This window comes from Eptesicus fuscus, chromosome 20, assembly GCF_027574615.1.
Source record: "Eptesicus fuscus isolate TK198812 chromosome 20, DD_ASM_mEF_20220401, whole genome shotgun sequence".
Classification (NCBI taxonomy): Eukaryota; Metazoa; Chordata; class Mammalia; order Chiroptera; family Vespertilionidae; genus Eptesicus; species Eptesicus fuscus.
In genome coordinates, this window is record NC_072492.1 from 42,929,052 (window position 1) to 42,948,911 (window position 19,860).

General features: G+C 57.0%; 1 protein-coding gene across 3 annotated transcripts; it reads left to right on the forward strand.

The window, feature by feature from the left end:
- The first annotated feature begins 4,165 nt into the window (after positions 1–4,165).
- GRB7 (growth factor receptor bound protein 7) lies at positions 4,166–14,435 on the forward strand. 3 transcript variants are annotated; one of them, XM_054709860.1, is made up of 15 exons: positions 4,166–4,378; positions 9,290–9,446; positions 9,525–9,699; positions 9,881–10,037; positions 10,164–10,285; positions 10,399–10,476; positions 11,274–11,411; positions 11,746–11,856; positions 12,061–12,159; positions 12,419–12,499; positions 12,605–12,721; positions 12,913–12,973; positions 13,096–13,183; positions 13,289–13,382; positions 13,861–14,435. In XM_054709860.1, exons 2-15 carry the CDS (start codon positions 9,295–9,297, stop codon positions 14,005–14,007), a joined length of 1,620 nt encoding a protein of 539 aa, XP_054565835.1. In that variant the 5' UTR covers positions 4,166–4,378; positions 9,290–9,294; the 3' UTR covers positions 14,008–14,435. The 3 variants fall into 3 exon arrangements, with proteins under 3 accessions (XP_054565835.1, XP_054565833.1, XP_054565834.1); XM_054709858.1 differs by lacking the exon at positions 4,166–4,378 and adding an exon at positions 4,406–4,638; XM_054709859.1 differs by lacking the exon at positions 4,166–4,378 and adding an exon at positions 4,407–4,638 and having other exon boundaries at positions 9,549–9,699.
- Positions 14,436–19,860: the final 5,425 nt, after the last annotated feature.

Genomic DNA, 19,860 nt, shown 5'->3' on the forward strand with positions numbered 1-19,860 from the left:
GGGCGGGGCCACGCGTTCCGTCCGGGCGCCCCCTGCAGGCCGCGGCTGCCGCTGCCGCTAGGTTTTGACTGTCCTTGGCCAGGAGGCTCGCGGCTGGGTGGGCCAGTGCAGACCACCTTCAGAGCGAGCTCGGGGGCTTGTCCTGCACCTGGTGTCCGCTGCTCTTCTCGGCCAGAAGGTGGTGGAGCAAGGGATCTCAGGACCCGGCGTTGGCCTATTGTATGGAATAGTTGCCATTTCTCGCTAACATGTGCATGGCATTTTAAAACTCCCCATAGTCACACACTCAAGTATTTCCGGCTCTTAAACTCTAAACTGTGGATGCAACCTGGGGCAGTGACCACCTTTCCCCCTGCATCTGGGAACCATAGACTTTGGGGCTCCCACTCCTTAGGCTCCCTGATCCCATCACGTGCCTCCAGTTCCTGCACCTCCCCTGTCATCCCAGCCTTACCACAGGCTGACACCATTGTTCCCATTTTGCCACTCTAGATATGGAAGCTGGGGAGGAGGTCTCCCTGCGTCTTCCCTCCCTGGCGTCCCACCGTAATATACTAACAGGTCACCCACTCTAGCATCCCTTTAAACCGTTCGTTTTAAAACAATGACATATAGATTTGTGTACCCATGGCTATGATCCAATTACAGAACATTTCCATCAACCTCAAAAGGTCCCTCTTGCCTGCTTGCAGTCAATCCAGCTCTCAACTCCAGTCCTAGGCAACCACTGACATGCTTTCTGTCTATAAATTTGCCTTTTCTGGACATTTCATATATTAAATGGAATGATAAAATATATGGTCTTTCGCTTCTGGCTTCTTTCATTCCGTGTACAGGTTTTGAGGTTCATCCATGCTGTAGCCTGTACCAGTAGTTTGCTCCATTTTGTAGCTTGGTATCCCATTTTATGGACATGCCACCTTTTGTTTATTCCAATTGATGGACATTTGAAAGTCCAGTTTTTGGCTATTTTTGAATAATGCTGCTATGAATGTTTATGTAACTGTCTTTGTACGTGTGTTTTCGTTTCTCTTGGTAGATTCTAGGAATAGAATTGCTGGATTGCATGGAAAGTTTATGCTTAACTTTTTAAGAAACTGACAAACTGTTTTTTCAAAGTGGCTGGACCATTTTACATTCCCACCAGCAATATATAAGGATTTGTTTCCCCATATCTTTGTCAGCACTTGTCTGTCCCTTTGATTATAGTCATTCTGATGAGTGTGAGGTGGTATATCATTGTGGGCTTTGTTGTTGTTGTAAATCCTCACTCAAGGATATTTTTCCATTGATTTTTAGAGAGACAGAGAAAGAGAAAATCGATATGAGAGAGACATGGATTGGTTGCCTCCCACACGGGCCCTGTTGGGGCCTGGGGATTGAGCCTGCAACCCAAGTACTGAGCCTGCAACCCAGATACGTGCCCTTGACTAGAATCTAACCCAGAACCCTTCAGTCCACAGGCTGATACTCTATCCACTGAGCCAAACTGGCCAGGGCTCATTGTGGCTTTAATTTGCATTTATCTGATGACGAATGATGTTGAGCACCTTTACAAGAACAACTTTACTAGCCACTCACATATCTTGTCTGGAAAAACATCTACTCAAATATTTTGCCCATTTTTAATTGGGTTGTTTGTCTATTATTGATTTGTAAGAGTTCTTTATATATTCTGGATACAAAGTCCCTAATCAGCTATATTTACTCCCAGTGTTTGACAATGTGTGTGTGTGTGTGTGTGTTTATTTTCTGAATGGTGTCTGTTGAAGGGCAAAAAATTTTAAATTTTGATGAAGTCTAATTTATCAATTTTTTTCACCTGTCACTTGTGCTTTTGCTGTTGTATTTGAGATACAAAGTCATAAAGATTTTCTCCCATGGTTTCTTCTAGAAGTTTTTTAGTTTTAGCTCTTACATTTAGGTCTATCTATTTTTTAAAAATATATTTCTTTATTGATTTCAGAGAGGAAGAGAGAAGGAGCGAGAGAGAGATAGAAACATCAATGATGAGAGAGAATCATTGATAAGCTGCCTCCTGCATGGCCCCTACTGGGGATTGAGCCCGCAATCCAGGCATGTGCCCTTGGCCGGAATCGAACTGGGGACCCTTCAGTCTGCAGGCTGACGCTCTATCCACTGAGCCAAGTCGGCTAGGGCTAGGTCTATCTATTTTGAATTAATTTGTGTACCTTGTGGGAGGTCAGGATCTAGATTCATCCTTTGCATGTGGATATTCAACTGACCCAGAGTATTTATTGAAAAGACTAACCTTTTCCCTACATTGAATGGTCTTGACACCTTTGTCAAAAATAAATTGACCAGAAATGTAAGGGTTTATATTTGGACTCTTGATTCTGTTTCATTGAGCTATAAATCTATTTTTTCTTGTTGTTGTTTTTTAATTTAAAAATTCAGATACAATTTATACACAGTAAAATTCACCCTCTTGAGTGTTTGTGAGTGCTGACACACACAGTGGTATATCCATCATCATGACCAAGATACACAACAATCCATCACCTCCCGCAAGTCCCTGTGCCCCTATGGTCAACCCCTCTCCCCCTCCCCCAAACCCAGATCTGTTTTCTGTCTTTATAGTTCCACGCCCTCCAGAAATCCATATACGTGGAATCTTACAGCACTTAGCCCTCTGAGTCTGACTTCCCTCGCCAACCTATCCTTCAACACCCAGAGTGAACGTTCCAGAATAGATACTGGCCTGTTCCTCGGTGCCTGTACGTAAGCCCAGATAGACCTTGCAGGGTCTGGCCTCTGTCCACAGTTCCTGCCGGTCTGGACAGACAGGATGGGTGGCTCTTAAACCAGGTTTACAGAACAACCACCTGAGGGCTTGTCAATACCATACATTCCTGTCTTGGCCCCAGAGACAGGTTCAGTAGGTGGGGAGGAGCACGGGGATCTGTTTTTTGCACAAGCCCAGGGAGATTTGGAGGCAGGCGGTCACGGGCCACACTGGGAAAAGCCCAGCTGAGTCCAAAGCACTTGCCGTTCCCATACCTTCCGCACCCAGCTTCTTGCCCCACACAGCCTCCCCTCTGCTCATTGTCACTTCCACGGAGAAGACTTCCCTAACTCCCTAGGTGAGTCATTCTCCCAGCATAGTTGTCACCTATCATTTCTTATTGTTTGTGTGATCCTTTGATTAACATCAGTCTCCCTGCCTGGGCTGTTTGAGGACAAGGGTGGGGTTTGTTTTTGTTGCTCACCGATGGATTCCCCAGTACCAAGCACGGGGTGAGCATGTAGTAGGTACTTGACAAATACCAGTTGAATGAATGAAGGAATCATTGAGGGAACTGTCTACCGTGCTTTGCACAAGCTGCTCCGTGGCCCGGGTGACCTCTCCCTTCCCCGCTTCTTTGCCTAGTCCACTCACACTGGTTTTTCCTAGGAAAATCTAGTTTGGGGAAAGTTGAGGCTGGAGCCATTTCTCATGGTCTCCCCCAGGGCAGACCTCTTATCACCTTGTGGATCGTTTGTTTACCCAACCATTACCCACTCCTGGCTGGGCGGTTGCCGCTGCCTTTGATCTCAAGCTTCCCAGATCCTCCTCCAGCCCTAGTGTTTGCCTAATGCTGCGGGAGAGCGCTGGAGTGAGGGCTCGCAGGGAGTCCCCTGGCACCTGGCCAGAGCTTGGCCTCGATCACTCCTCCCACCAAGAGACCCTGACTTACCCCTTCGGTTTCAGAAGGAGAAGCCGAGTCTCTGGACTTTGCTTAGAAGGGAGGACACACTCTGAGTGCCTCTCAGGGAGCCAGGATGCAGCGTGGGTGACTAGACTGGCTGGAGGTCAAGGGGCAGGCTTCCCTCTTTTGCAGAGTGCCCTTTGCCCCAGGGGGTGGGACCGATAGCCCCCTCGCTTGGCCAATGAACAGGCTTGGAGAAGGGACAAGGGGAGGAGTGGACGGGGCCTCCCCCCCCACACACTTCCCCGCCCCCAGCTTCTCCCTGACAGGCGACGTGGACTCTAGATCTTCGCTCTGGAGGCGGTTCAGGTCGACTGTCTCCGCCTCTCCCCTGGCACCTGCTGCCAGGCTGAAAAGGACAAAAACAATCCCAGCCGGCGTCGAGTTTCAGGGAGTCCCCGCCCCTAGGGTGCTTCCTCCTCCCAGGCCCCTTTCCAGGCCCCGCCTCCACCTGCACAACAAATTTTAGTTTCCTTGGGCCAGAAGCGGGTACACACAGGGCTGCTCACGCTCCCCCACCCCCACTTCTGCCTCCGAAGTGGGGACACCCTCCTGCCACCTGTAGAGAAGAGGGAGTGGAGTGGAAATCCAGTCCAGGTATCTAGGGTCCCTAGACTGAGCCGGATTTCGGACCCTGTGTCCTACGACTCCTGCTGAGGCTTTTCCAGGTAAGGGGACCGAGATGGATCCCAGAGGACCACCTGCTGTCACCCCCCAGACGCACCGGGGCCCCAGGCTGTGCTGGTCTCAGGGCCCCGGGCTGGCGGGCTGCCCAGGTGAGCGGCTGAGCCGCCGACGGGCTCCCCCTTCCCCCACTCAGTGATGTCAGGCCGAGGGCGGGGGCAGGAGGGGGGCAGGTGGCGAAGGGCCTGGCGTCTCCCTCCCAAACCCGCGGCCCCAGCCAGGTGTACCTGCGCGCAAGGCCCAGGTAAGGACCGCCGCGGGCCTTCTGTCCTGGGGGTGCGGAGCCCCGGCAGGTCCGGGGTCCATGTGGAAAGATTCGGCCTCCTGCTGAGTTACCCCGGCCGCCTCCCTTGCTCTTTTCCTCGAGGTTCTCATCCCGCCCCCTCCTCGCCATCTGCCCTCAGACTCTCCCCGTTCTCCTCGCCTGTCCTCTGCATTCCTGCCCTCCCGCCCCGTCGGCACCCACCCCGCTCTCCCGGGCCGGCCCGGGCGCTGGGAGCGGGGAAGTCGGGGCTCAGATTCTTCCCTTTCGGAGACGCGGCTTTCCCGCTGAAACTAGCCCCTCCCCGTTCCCGGAAGGCGAGCCAGCCGCCGGGAGTCGCTCCCCGTTCAGCCTGGTTTTACCCCAGTGTGAGGTTCCCCAAGTTTATCAAAGACCGACGTCTCCGCGGCGGGGCCGGGGGCACCCTCCCATCCGTGTGGAGGGCAGTAAGAGAGGGGGGTTCTAGAGGATGGCATCTCTCCGCTCAGGACCACAGTCCTGCCCTCGATGGGCCGGCGGGGCCGGGGCGGGGGGCGCCCCCCTGGCTCAGGACGCAGTGGGCCTCGAAGTGGAAGCTGGGTCTGCGGCGGTCTGCAGCGCACGCGGCCTGGGGGAGAGTGTGTCCTGGGGGGGCGGGGTGTGGACGGGGGGAAGGCGGGGGGATGGTCTTGTAGGACTGAACTGGCTGGAGAAAGAGCGGGGTCCGGGTCTGGGTCGCCCTGGCACTTTGGGGATGGAGAATGCACCTGTCGGCCGTTGGAAGGCGTCCCAGCCCTACAGCCACTCCAGAAGGCCCTTCTCCGTCTGCCTACCCTGGACTCTGCGCTCCCCCCGACCCCCTGAGGGGGGGCCCTTCTGGAAGGCCAGCGGCCTGTAATGATTAACTCCCCGGACACTGGAGCATTCTTCCCAAATTAAACTTTAAAAGAGCTGCCCCCTTCCCATTGGGTGTTTTTTTTTTTTTTTTCCTAAGCGAGGGAGTGGGCGGGGCCTCAGGGTCCTGGTCCCGCCCTCCAACTCCGGGTCACAAAGGGGTTTACCGCCTCCTCACCTGGGCCCTGCACCCTAAGAGCACCCCCCAAGATTAAGCCTTGCCCCCTACCATCAATCCCCATGGAGGCGGGGCTTGGAGAACCGGACAACACCTGGGCCTTCCCGCCACGTCCAGCCCGCAGCCCGGGCCTCTGCCCGCAGCCCCGCCCCCACCTGGGAAGCAGGACGGCGGCCTTGTTTTCTATTGGCCTCAACAATGGGCCCTGCACCCTGCGCACCTCGGGGCCCGCCAGGTGGGGCCGGATTCAGGAAGTAAACAAGGAGGCGCGGAGGGCGGGAAGGAGGGCGGGGCCGGAGCCACCGGGCAGGGGAGGCGCTGGGGGAGCCGCCGCTGGGACTTGGAAGCATTGAGGGGTCAAATTGGTTTGGGAGTTCGGTTTCTTAAACACGCGAATTTCCTAGGGCCCCAGTTTGAAAACTTTATTTTTTATTTTTAATATATTTTTATTGATTTCAGAGAGGAAGGGAGCCGGAGAGGGAGATAGAAACATCAATGATGAGAATCATGGATTGGCTGCCTCCTGCACGCGCCCTACTGGGGATCAAGCCCGCAACCCGGGCATGTGCCCTTGACCGGAATCTGTTTTGGGGGAGGACCCAGACCACCCCACTAGTGGTCTCTGCCTTCCTGGGAACAGCTCCAAGTTGCCCGGGGGAAGAGCTAAGAGGGTCAGCCCCTTGGCCCCTCTCCCTCGTCCTCCCTGGAATGAAGCTAGCAGGCCTGTTTGACATATTAGCTGGGGGTGGTGCTGGTGGTGGGATTGTGTTTTGGTGTTGATATACTGGTGTTTGTGGATGGTGGGTGGTGGGTGTGGCTTCCCCTTCCAGCAAGACCCTAAGCCCCCTCCCTGTCTCTCTCCTGGGCCTTTCCTTATCTGCCTGTCTGCCCTCTTCGGTGTCTTGACTTTTCACTCCTGCTCCTGGGGTACACCTCTGGCCAGGACACTAGGACAATGTGTTTGGAGGACCCTCATCCCACGGGGAGGTGTGGATGAGTCTCCCCCACCTGCTGAGTCCTGGGTGCTAGAGGTGGGCTGCAGCAGCAGATTGAAAGCCTGGGAGGTCCCAGACAAGGGAGGGAGCATTTTGAGGTTTCTTTGGGTGAATGAGGAGCACCACTGGGAGGTTGGCTCCACTCCAGATGGGCCTCTGAATCCAGGCCAGGCTTTTCTTCTCTCTTTCCTGGGTGAGGGGGCTCCTGGGCTGGCTGATAGTTACTGGACTCCCTACCAGTGCAAGTCCCACCTGGACTGGAGAAGTGGAGGGAGGCCAAGGGTAGGGAAGGAGGAGATGATGTCAAAGGAGCCTCAGGCCCTGCATCCTCTCCCTCCCCCATCTTGTTCCCTACCCTGTGCCTCCCATTCCTCCAAGCTGGCAGGTTGGGGGCGGGAGTAGAGGGTGGGTGGTGGGTAGAGGCAGGGTTGTTTGTGTTTCTCCTAAGCCAGGAAGTTGTGCAGATGAGTCAAGGTTGAATGGAGAGCCCCAGGCAGTGCTGCCCCGCCCCACCTTGACTCACCTGCCCCCCAAATCCCCTCATTCTCTCACTTAAGGGCCAGGGGCCTGCCACATCCTTGGGGGGTGGGGGTGGGGGTCAATCCCAGGTGCCCAAGGCAGCCTAACAACACTGGTCTAATATCCAGAGAGCGGGCCGGGGGCCGTGGCTGGAATCAGCGAGGTCTCCCAGGTCTCATCCAGCCAAGGGGGTCTTGGTTCCTGTGGAGGAGGGGCCTGCACTACCTCTACCCCACAGTGGGCCTCTTGGCCTCGTTTCTCCTACTCTTACTTGTCCTGGGTTCCCATGCCCTGTGGGTGCTGAGATGTGGGAAGACCCTGGCCTGCCGAGGAGACCACGGGGTGGCTAAGACAGGAGCACGGTGATTGGCACGAGGCCAGCACAGTGCCCTGGGAGCCCTTTGGACTTCATGTGGAGATTTCAGGAAGGCTTCTCCGAGGAGGTCGCTCTAGCATTAGAACTTCGAGAGCCCTGACCGGTTTGGCTCAGTGGATAGAGCGTCAGCCTGCGGACTGAAGGGTCCCAGGTTCGATTCGGGTCAAGGGCATGTACCTTGGTTGCGGGCACATCCCCAGTAGGAGGTGTGCAGGAGGCAGCTGATCGATGTTTCTCTCTCATCAGATGTTTCTAACTCTCTATCCCTCTCCCTTCCTCTCTGTAAAAAAGCAATAAAATATATATTTAAAAAAAAAAAAAAGAACTTCAAGAAAGTTGGGCAGGAGGAAGGGCCTGGGGAGGGCACACAGGTTAGGAAGCTACTGGGGCAAAGGTGTCCTTCTCCCACCACAACTGAGCCTGCCGCCTGCCTTCCTGGTTCCTGTCCTTCCCACCTCCTCCTCCCCTCTGTGCGTCACTCAGCACGCGGGCATGCGTTGCCACAACAGGCTCTGGCAGCCAGGCCTGGCAACTCAACAAAAATCCCGCGCAGAGCCGAGGGCTGAGGGCCCCACACGCCGGAGACAGGGAGGTGACCTTTGGGCCTGACCCCGAGAGCTGGAGCCCAAGACAGTCTGTGCCTCGTGGAGTCGTTGCTGCGCCTTGGCTTGTGGTGGGGCGACCCTCTTAGCTCTTCCCCTGGGCAACCTGGGGCTAAAGGAAGGACACCGGACTAGGAGTCCCAACTCTGGCTTCTACTCCCTGGCTCACCTGTGGTGGGAGCAAGAATGTTTCCTTCTTGAAGCCCTGGCTGGTGTGCCCAGTGGTTAGAGCGTCAGCCCAGGCACCGAAGGGCCAAGGATTCCAGGTCAAGGGCACGAACCTGGGTTGCAGGTTCGATCCCAACTCCAGTCGGGTGTGTGCAGGAGCAACCAATCTATGTGTCTTTCTCGCATTGATGTTTCTCTCTCTCTCTTCCCTCCTCCCTCCCTCCCTTCCTTCCTTCCACTCTCTCTAAAAATTAATGAAAAAAATATCCTCAGGCCCAGCCAGTGTGGCTCAGTGGTGGAGCCTAGACCCAGGAACCAAGAGGTTGACCTTTTGAGTCCCAGTGGGGGCACAAGCCGGGATTGCGGGCCTGATCCCCAGTAGGGGGCGTGCAGGAGGCAGCCGATGGATGTTTCTCTCTCATCAGTGTTTCTCCCTTCCTCTCGCTCTAAAGTAAATAAAAACAACAACACATATTTTAGCCCTGCTGGCGTGGCTCAGTGGTTGAGCGTCGACCTATGAACCAGGAGGTCATGGTTCGATTCCCAGTCTGGGCACATGCTGGGTTGCAAGCTCCATCTCTCTCATCATCGATGTTTCTGGCTCTCTATCCCTCTCCCTTCCTCTCTATAACATCAATAAGAAATATATTTTGAAAGACATTTTAAAAATATATCCTTGGGTGAGGATTAACAACAACATGTTTCCTTCTCAGGACTTAGTGCCCCCTTTTGCAAAATGGGCTCACTCTTTCCCCAAAGGCTCTAGGAAAACTCCAGGTAGGGGAGGGGGGCAATGAGGTGCTGGGTAAACTCCGAGGGGCACCTGACAGCTGTGGGGGGTCAGGAGATCTGGGTCCCCTTGGCCCCTCTCCCCAGGACAAGGCACAAGGGCGGCTGCATTCAGACCCCTCTTCTCCCTCAGATGCCATGGAGCTGGGCCTGTCCCCACCTCCTCACAGCAGCTCCCCAGAAGACCTGTACCCAGCCCCTGGGACCCCCCCCGGGACTCCCCCGCCGCCCGATGCCCCTCTTCCTGGGGAGGTGAAGAGGTCCCAGCCGTTGTCCATCCCGACCAGCAGGTACAATGGGGTGATGGGGCTGAGGGGGGCTGGGGGAGGGGCGCGGTCAGCACGGGGAAATACAATAGAAGCTTGAAGTCAACTCTTCCCCAACCCACACAGGAGACTTCGGGAGGAGGAGCTGCGGACAACCTCTCTACCCTCCATCCCCAACCCTTTCCCTGAGCTGTGCAGTCCTCCCTCACAAACCCCCATCATTGGGGGACTCGCCAGTGCCCGGGGGCTGCTCCCTCGAGACACCAGCTGCCCCCATGTGAGTTGTCCTGGGAAAGAGCAGGCAGGGCTCTGGGCGGGCTAGGGGACCGGGATGGGTACAGCACCACTTCTTGGAGGCGGGGGATTTGCTCAGGGGTCCCTGAGGGTATAGCAGGTGGCGGGAGGGGGAGAACCACCCTTTGCTTTGCCTCAAGTCATCTGCAATTCCTGGGGTGCAGGTAGTGAAAGTGTATAGCGAAGACGGGGCCTGCCGGTCCGTGGAGGTGGCGGCGGGTGCCACCGCGCGCTACGTGTGTGACATGCTGGTGCAGCGAGCTCACGCCCTCAGTGATGAGAACTGGGGGCTGGTGGAGTGCCACCCCCATCTAGCGCTGGGTGAGTTGGGGCGCAAGGGGCTGCCTGGGCCAGGAGGCAATGCTTCACACCTTGGGCGAAGCAGATGGCTCATCCCTGAGGTCTGGCTGATCTCCACTGACCCCTGCTTTTTGCCCTTGACCCCAGAGCGGGTCTTGGAGGACCATGAGTCGGTAGTGGAAGTACAAGCTGCGTGGCCCATCGGCGGAGACAGCCGCTTTGTCTTCCGGAAGAACTTCGCCAAGTATGAACTGTTCAAGAGCTCCCCAGTGAGTGTGTGTGTGTGTGTGCGCGGGCGGGGGGGGGGGGACTCTGGGCAATGGGACACCCTGATCCTAACCTGGACCCTCAGACTTTAACTCTGGGCTCCCCTCTGCCCCAGCACTCCCTGTTCCCGGAGAAGATGGTCTCCAGCTGTCTGGATGCACCGACGGGCTTATCACATGAAGACCTCATCCAGGTGAGGAAACTCGCGTCGTCCCGATTCCCCGGGTATGTCCCCCTTGCTTCTCGGCCCCTAAGCCTTGTGCCTCCCTCCGTGGGGCGGAGAGAACCTGGCGAAGGTCTAAGTGACTGTGGACGTGTCTTTTCCCTGCGTGAGCCTTAGTTTCTTCATCTGTTAAATGGGGACAATAAATGCATGTGGAGCAACTCCTTTCATAAGGGCAGGTCCTGGGAAGGTGCAGTGCCTGCGTGCTGCGTGTTTTCTGTGTGTGTGTGTGTGTGTGTGTGTGTGTGTGGCCTCCACTAGGCCTCTCACCCTCTTTTTTTAAAAATGATTTTTATTTATTATTTTAAAAATATATTTTATTGATTTTTTACAGAGAGAAAGGGAGAGGGTTAGAGAGTTAGAAACATCGATGAAAGAGAAACATCAATCAGCTGCCTCTTGCACACCCACTACTGAGGATGTACCCACAACCAAGGTACATGCCCTTGACCGGAATCGAACCTGGGACCTTTCAGTCCGCAGGCCGACGCTCTATCCACTGAGCCAAACCGGTTAGGGCGAAAAAAAAATTTTTATTGATTTCAGAGATGGGAGAGGGAGAGAGCGATAGAAACATCAACGATGAGAGAGAACCATGGATCAGCTGCCTCCTGCACGCCCCCCACTGGGGATCGAGCCCGTACCCCGGACACGTGCCCTTGACCGTAATAGAACCCGGGACCCTTCAGCCTGCAGGCCGACGCTCTATCCACTGAGCCACACCGGCTGGGGCGGCCTCTCACCCTCTTGCTCTCCTCCGGCCGCAGAACTTCCTGAATGCGGGCAGCTTCCCGGAGATCCAGGGCTTCCTGCAGCTGCGGGGGTCAGGACGGAAGCTCTGGAAGCGCTTCTTCTGCTTCCTGCGCCGGTCTGGCCTCTATTACTCCACCAAGGGCACCTCCAAGGTGAGGTCTTTCGGGTGACGGTCCCAGCCCCTCTGAAACCCCATCCGGGTCCTGCTAGGTGTTGCCTCCTCCCTGTTGGAACCCCTGGACCTCTCTCCCCTTGGGCCCTGAGACCCTCAGCTGCTCCTCTCTCCGGCCCAGCTTACCTGCCCCAGGAGGCAGCAGTGGGAAAGGCAGGTGGACTGAGTTCGAGTCCTGCCTCTGTTTCCATTTGCTCTCACCTGGGGCCCTTCTCCGCCCCTCTCGGCCTGATAGCTCCTCAGCTGGCTGGGTTGGGCAGGGATTGGGGGCTGGAGTCTGCCCGCACCAAGTCCCTCTCACCTGTGCCGAGCAGGACCCGAGGCACCTGCAGTACTTAGCGGATGTGAGCGAGTCCAACGCGTACGTGGTGACTCAGGGCCGCAAGCTGTATGGGATGCCCACGGACTTCGGCTTCTGTATCAAGGTGAGGGCCCGGGCCTGGCCTGGGAGGGCGTGGGGACTGCTCAGCCCCCCTGGATCCTACCTGGGGCTTCTGAGCTCTGCCTGGGACACCCAGACTCCTCTCCCTGCGCCCTGCCCCTGCCCGTGCCCCACGGAGACAGGAGACAGGAGACGGAGGCCAGGTCCTAAAGGCCGATAAGGAATCAGCCAGTTTCCTTCCCCGCAGCCGAACAAGCTTCGCAATGGCCACAAGGGGCTGTGCATCTTCTGCAGTGAGGACGAGCAGAGCCGCACCTGCTGGCTCTCCGCCTTCCGCCTCTTCAAGGTGAGGCCCGGCCCTCGGGATCCCAGCACCCGGGAGAGTGGGAGCCCCGCCCTCAGGAGGTCTCCAGAACGAGGGGCATCATTCTGCTCTCTCGGGGTCCTGCGTCCGAGGCTGGAGTCACAGCTCTGGCTTCAGCACGCTCCTGATCCCGGGGCAGAGACACGGCCCTGCTCTTGGGGAGGCCGGTCTGGGGGTGTCACGGCCCACACCCCTGCACCTGCTTGACCTCGGGCCCTCTTTCTCTCTCTCCACACCCCAGTATGGGGTGCAGCTGTATAAGAATTATCAGCAGGCTCAATCTCGCCACCTGCGCCCGTCCTGTGTGGGGTCCCCACCCCTGGTGAGTGTACACAGGGGCATGGGTTGGGGCGGGTACCAGACCCCGTTCCGGGTACACTGGGGTCCTGTTCTGACCCGTCCCCTCCCCGTTCTGTCCCACGTGCAGAGGAGTGTCTCGGATAACACCCTGGTGGCCATGGACTTCTCTGGCCACACGGGGCGCATCATCGAGAACCCCCGGGAGGCGCTGAGTGTCGCCCTGGAGGAGGCCCACGCCTGGCGGGTGAGGCGCCAGCACTCACCTGCATGTTGGTCCTGGGAGCGTCTCTCCACATGGGTTTCCATGGAGGGGGAGGGGGAGAGCGGTGAGGGGAGCCCCCCAGGTGCAGAAAGGGGCTCTGTGTTCTTTGGGGCGGGGCGATACCCCAGCCAGGCCCTGCCACCCCCGACCCTTGTGTCCCCTCTGCTCTGCAGAAGAAGACGAACCACCGTTTCAGCCTGCCCACCCCATGCTCCAGCACCAGCCTCAGTGCAGGTGGGTGAGGGCGCAGCCTCCCTGGGGCTGGGGGCGTCTCTGTGCCCTCTTGGCGGGGGGCGTGGTTCGTAGGAGGACCCCCTCCTCAGAGTGACTGCCCACCTGTCTGCCTCTCACCCCAGCCATCCACCGAACCCAACCCTGGTTCCACGGACGGATTTCCCGCGAGGAGAGCCAGCGGCTCATCTCCCAGCAAGGCCTGGTGGACGGGTAAGGGGCAGGGCTGGGCGGGGCAGCAGGCCCAGGGGTAAGGGAGACCCCGAGGGAAGGCAGCCGCCCGGTGTCCTGGGCTGATGTGGCCCCGTCTCCTGGCAGACTGTTCCTGGTCCGGGACAGCCAGCGGAACCCACAGGGCTTTGTCCTGTCGTTGTGCCATCTGCAGAAAGTCAAGCATTACCTCATCCTGCCGGTGAGTCAGCCCCTAGATCCGTGGTCGGCAAACTGCGGCTCGCGAGCCACATGCGGCTCTTTGGCCCCTTGAGTGTGGCTCTTCCACAAAATACCACGGCCTGGGCGAGTCTGTTTTGAAGAAGTGGCGTTAGAAGAAGTTTAAGTTTAAAAAATTTGGCTCTCCAAAGCAATTTCAATCGTTGTCCTGTTGATATTTGGCTCTGCTGACTAATGAGTTTGCCGACCACTGCCCTAGATCATCGGTCGCCAACCGGTGGTACCTGGACCCCTGGTGGTCCGTGAGGTCCGAAAGGTTGGCGACCGCCGCCCTGGATGCCCGCAGTGGACTCGGGGCTCCCAGCAGCCTGTGGCCTCCACCCTCCCCTCCCGGTCCCCGTTCTCCCTGCACAAGCAGTGGGCACCTCAGGCCTGGCCCAGGAGGGAGCCCCTCAGGCTCACGCCCCTCCCTGACCGCCCACCCCCTGGCTCTGCCCCAGAGCGAGGAGGAGGGCCGCCTCTACTTCAGCATGGACGAGGGCCAGACGCGCTTCACCGACCTGCTGCAGCTCGTGGAGTTCCACCAGCTGAACCGCGGCATCCTGCCCTGCCTGCTGCGCCACTGCTGCACCCGCGTGGCCCTCTGACCCGGTGGCAGCGGCCTGTCCCAGCCCTGGGCTCATCGGGCCTGTGTCCCAGCCCTGGGCTCATAGGGCCTGTGTCCCAGCCCTGGGCTCATAGGGCGGACTCGGAGGGTCAGAGGGTGGGGACAGGATCGAGAAGAACTGGAAGGCTCCCCCCACTCCCGTTTTCTCCTCTGCTCCTTTGCTTCACTGAGACAGTAAGTGCCCACCCCCCCCCCCACCCAGTTCACCCTTAATCCCTCTTCTCAAGGGAAGGCACTTGGGGTGGCCCTCTCCCCTTCAGGGAGCTCCTTTCTGGGCACTACTCTGGGGCAAGGCATTATGGGAGAAATGGGGGAAGCCCAGGTGGTCTGATGCCCCACACTTTGTACAGACTGAGGCCAGTTGATCTGCTCTGTTTTATACGCCTTACAATAAAGGTTATTTTTGGATATACTTGTGAGTTCGGTCTGGCCAGACCTGGCTCGCTGGGGCCGGGAAGGGGAGCAGGAGAGGTGTGCAGCAGGCCTTGGTGAATGTGTCAGGTGGAGAGATGCCGCTTACTGGCCAGCCGGGATGTTTCTGAGGGGAGGGCCGTGGTCTTGGTCATCTGAGAGCCCCCAGTGTCCAGCATGGAGCCTGACCCACAGAGGGGCCCGGTAACTGCTTGTGGAATGAATGAGTGGACAAGGGTCTGTCCTCCAGATGGGATTTCCTAATAGGCCTCCATCTGTGGAGGTAACTGATGGGCCTGGGCTGTGGAGATGCGTCAGACAGCATCCCCATCCTCTGCAAGGCCTGGCTGACTGGTCCTGACAAACACTCAGGTGTATGGCCACCACCAAGTCCCAGAACGGCTCCAGGACCTACCCCCACTGCCAACCCCTCTCTCTCCTCCCCAACCCTAGATCTGCTTACCGTCCTAATAGTTCTGCGCCTTCCAGAAAGCCTTTATGGAACCCTACAGCACTCGGCCCTCTGAGTCTCCCTTCCCTCTCCAACCTAGCGTCAACATCCAGAGTGATCTTTTCAAAACAGAAATCTGCTCACACCCCTGTGCCTGCCCTCACACCCAGACAGACCCCCAGGGTCAGGTCTCTCTCACTGCCCCTGCCGGCCTTTTTTTTTTTTTTTTTTGTCTGAAGACTTTTGTTTAAGAGTTTTAATAATTGTGGCTCTTTTAAAAATATACATATGTAGTTTTATTGATTTTAGAGAGGAAGGGAGAGGGAGAGAGAGATAGAGAGAATATTGACTGGCTGACTCCTGCACGCCCCTCACTGGGGATCGAGCCCACAACCCAGGCATGTGCCCTTGGCTGGAATTGAACCCGGAACTCTTCAGTCCACAGGCCGATGCTCTATCCACTGAGCCAAACCAGCTAGGGCTAACTAGGTCTTATTTTTGCCAAGAAATCAAATCTAAATCTGGATCCCACGGTTAGTTCAGCGTTTTTCAGCTGGTGTGCCGAAAGAATTTCTTTTCTTTTTTAAATATATTTTATTGATTTTTTACAGAGAGGAAGAGAGAGGGATAGAGAGTTAGAAACATCGATGAGAGAGAAACATCGATCAGCTGCCTCTTGCACACCCCCCACTGGGGATGTGCCCGCAACCAAGGTACATGCCCTTGACCAGAATCGAACCTGGGACCCTTGAGTCCGCAGGCCGACGCTCTATCCACTGAGCCAAACTGGTTTCAGCCCGAAAGAATTTCTAAAGCATACACTACCCGGCTATTTAGTCAGGGGCACTGACCTCTTTTCCCTTAGATTGGCAAAAAAAAAAAAAAAGCAAAAGCCAACACAACAATAACCACCCGGAGCGATTGAATCAAAATTATACCAATTTTTTTGGTCAGGTCAGCAAAAAATATATTTGTTGGTGTGCCGCAGAATTTTAGTAATTAGTTTATGTGTGCCAGGAGGTGAAATAGGTTGAAAATCACTGGACTAGTTTATCGGAAATACAGGGAACAGGAACATGTGGGATGACACATGGAGACGCGATGACCAAAATCCAGACTGGGAAACTTCAGAACACACAACCCAGTTTCTTCAACAGCAAAACATATTTCAAGAAAAGATGGGGAATCTAGTTTTCAAGAAATTTAGACATACATCAACTAAATATAATGCGTTGACCTTATTTGATTCAAATCCAAACTAGTTAACTGCAAAAAAAAAAAGGAAAAAAAACCCAACCAAAAAAAAAAATTTATGAGCAATTAGGGGAAATTTGAACTCTGATGAGATATTTGGTGATATTAAGGAATTAATTTTTGAAGGTGTGACACTAGTATTGTGGTTATGCTTTTTTAAAAGTCTTTCATCCTGAAGTATTTATTGGTGAAATGATATCTCTGCTTTAAAAAATATGTATATATGTTTTTTAATTGATTTCAGAGAGGAAGGGGAAGGGAGAGATAGAAATATCAATGATGAGAGATAATCATTGATCGGCTGCCTCCTGCACACCCTCTACTGGGGATGGAGCCTGCAACCCTGGCATGTGCCCTGACCGGAATCAAAACGTGACCTCCTAATAAAAAATACAAAAAACCCCATGACCTCCTGGTTCAAGGGTCGATGTTCAACCACTGAGCCACACTGGCTGGGCTCAGCTTCGTTTCTAAAATAACCCAGAGGTTAGGGGGGAGGGAATGGGTATAGTCATGGGTTGGTTATGAATTGATATTGGATTAAAGCTGGGTAAAGGGTACACAGGGAGTCATTAAATTCTTCTCTAAGCTGGAAAATTTGATTATTAAATACATGTTTACTGTAGACTCTCCGTATAGGAAGGAGTGTCTGGGCTGAGAAGGCTTGTCCACTACCTGGCCCTTAGTGAGGCCTGCCAGTCAGTCCACGTGCTTTGAACGATGGATTGTGGCGCCCCCTTGCGGGGTTGCATCTGCCCTAAGGAAGGGGAAGGGACAGGTTTTTTAAATTTTTTTTAAATTTTAGAGAGGACGGGAGGAGAGTTAGAAACATCAAAGAAGAGAAACATTGATCTGCTGCCTCCTGCACGCCCTCTGCTGGGGATCGAGTGCTGGGGATCTAGCCCGAAACCCGGGCATGTGCCCTGGACCGGAATCGAACCCCGGACCCTTCAGTCCGCAGGCCGTGGCTCTATCCACTGAGCCAAACCAGCCAGGGCGGGGCAGGTTTTTCTTTGCTGGGCACCTGGGCTGTTCAGCTGTAGCTGCTTGGGGTGGTTTTCAGGAGACAGGGAGATGGGGAGGCCAGTGTCCCTCTTTCAGGGCCACCGCGTGGATCCTGCTGGGGTCTCCGTAATGGAGCTGGGCCCTAGGACCTTGGACTTGGAGGGGAGGCTGTATGCAGGGATGGGATGGGCCACCCCCACCCCCACGGAGCCACAGCCAACCGGGCAGGTTCCTCTGCATCTACCTGCCCAACCTGCGCCCTGAGTGAGATGTGGGATGGCAGAAGCGGGCATTCCTCCCGGACTGCTCCCGTTTCCCAAAGCGTTCCACCTGTCCCCTTCCTCCCAGCCCTGGCTCACCTACACCCATCGGTCCCCATGCAGGTTCCCACCTTTAGGCTACCTTCTCCCAAACGGAGCCACCCCGTCCCACTCATCTGAGGGGTGAGCTGGAAGGTGGGGGGGCACTGGGCCGTCGGGCAGGGTGCGGGGGAGGGGGTGGAGTGCAGGCACCTTCTCAGCAGAGGCACCCCCGTCTCTGGAAGGCCCGGCCGCTTCGCCAGGGGGCGCGCTTGGCGGGGCGGTGTCTGGCGCTCGGCGCCGTCGGTCCCCGTAGCGCGCCAGCAATGAGTCCACGGGTCGCGCGGAGCTAGGGGGTTAGCTTGTTCATTGCGAGTCTGTGGGCTGAATGGCAGCCCCCAGAGACCAGGAGGATGGATGGAGGTCTGAGCGCCGCATCCTAGCTTCGTGGTGCGGCATCGGGGGAGCGAACGCCGGGCAGAACCTCGCGGGCGCGGCGGCTGGGTCCTCACACTCCCAGGGGCCCGCGCCGTGGCCGGCTCAGCCGCGCGGCTGCAGTGACACCCAGCGGCCGTGGTGGGAAGTGCAAGCGCTGTTCGCTCCTCTCCTGGTGAAAGGTCGGTGCCCCTCGAGGTTTCCACTCGTGGTTACCGGCGGGCACCCCGGGGAGCGAAGGCCGCGCTCTGCAGACTGTCCCGCGGGGCCCCTCTCCTCCCCTCCCCCAGCTTCCTCCCTGCAGGCGCCCGAGCGCTGGGAGATCCTGCAGGGCTGCAGTGTCCGGAAGGGCGGGGCGGGGCGCAGCGCCGGCGCTGGGCTGTGACCTCGAGCAGTTTCACTTCTGGATCCCGCCCGGGTGTGATGGGAGAGTACCTGGGTGGGGGTGGAGGGGGGATACGCGGGCGGGCCGAGGTCCAGTGCTCGGGACCCCGAGTGAGGGGTGGTTTTTACTCCTCGGTGTCCTGCACCTCACACCCCCGCCCCGTCCGTTTTCCATCTCCCTATGGGTTCCACTCCGCTGTCCCCCGAGCTGTCGCTCCTCCCCAGCTGCCGCCGCCTCCGCGGGGGCTGCCGACCCCCGGAGAGGCCCCGAGCGGCGTGGGCGGCAGAAGGAGCGAGCTGTGAAGCCGCAGGCAGGGGGGTTAGGCTGCGGGCTGCTGAGATGCCGAGCTGTTTCTCAGAAGTGCAGCTGCCCCTCCCCTCACACCCCCCTCAGCTCCCACCTCGCACCGCACCGCACCCCTGCCCCCCTCTGCCCAGCCTGAGCTTTCCTCTCTCAGGCACCCCCAACCTGGGAATCTGGTGTCTGGGTTCACGCAGAATTAAGAGGAGGTCCTGAGAGAGGACGGAGGCCGAGCGTTCAGACCCAGCCTCAGTGCCCATCTTCAGAGCTTCCCACTGTCACCTCCCTGTCCCCTGCACGCCCGTGGGCCAGGACTGGAAGTTCCTAGACCCGTTAAAGAAGTGGCCACTTGAGCAATCCCGGGCCGCCATCGCCCTAGCTCCAGCGCACCACCTGGGAGGGCGGGAGCAAGGAAGAGGGGACAGGCCTTCCCTGCTGTCCCTGCTTCTGGGGTTGGAGGGAAGGCCTGGCTGGAGCCATGGGGTTGAGACCAGGCTGAGTCCCAGGTGGAAGCAGCTTCAGAGATCCGACAAAGGGTTGGGGGGGGAGGGGGGATCAGGGCCCAACGAGGGAAAGCCAAGTGCCCAGGGCACCCAGAGAGCGGCAGGGCTAGGACAGGAACCCCGGGGTCCAAACCGCCCAGCTGGCGTCTGCACCCGGCAGTCCTTTGCTTTATTGAGACTTCAGAGCGTCTCTGGAGTCAGGGACTCGGGCAGCTTTCCGCCCCTCACACACACACACACACACAGGTCTAAGGAGGACAGTTAGGGCCCGTGAGAGGGAGGTGGAGGTGCTGAGAATGCGATTCCAGTGGGGGTGGCATGGGGATTAAGCAGTGGAAGGGTGAGCCTGGGGGAGGAGGTGGCATCTGCCCCCCTAGTTCCCATCCATCAGCTGCCCCGGGGCTGTGGTTTGTCTGACTAGGTAGCTCTTCTGGGCTAGGGGGCCAGAGGGCTGGGGTGAGGGAGGGAGGTGATGGGAAAAGGCTGCTCTGGGGCTTCCTGCCCCCTCAGTCCCAGGGAAGGGGGGCAGTTTACATCACCCTCTAACCTCCATTCTTTCCACTGCAGCCTTCTTTCCTTGGGTATGTGCATGTTATTTGGGGGGAAGGTCTGTTATTTGGGGGGAAGGGAGGCAGCTGCCTACTTCACAGGTCAAGACAGGGTTAACAACAAAACCACAGCAGATTCAACACCCCGTGTCCTTCAGGGACTTTCCATGACACCTTCCTTCCCCCTCTCCCCCCAGCCAGGGAGTACCTCCCCAGAGGGCCTCCCCACCCCAGGTGCAGTG

Coding starts and splice junctions, on each gene's coding strand:
- GRB7 (XM_054709858.1), top strand. CDS start 4,533: ATGTCAGGCCGAGGGCGGGGGCAGGAGGGGGGCAGGTGGCGAAGGGCC. Junction 10,286..10,398: donor AACTGTTCAAGAGCTCCCCA/GTGAGTGTGTGT, acceptor CCTCTGCCCCAG/CACTCCCTGTTCCCGGAGAA. Junction 13,184..13,288: donor CAGCAAGGCCTGGTGGACGG/GTAAGGGGCAGG, acceptor GTCTCCTGGCAG/ACTGTTCCTGGTCCGGGACA.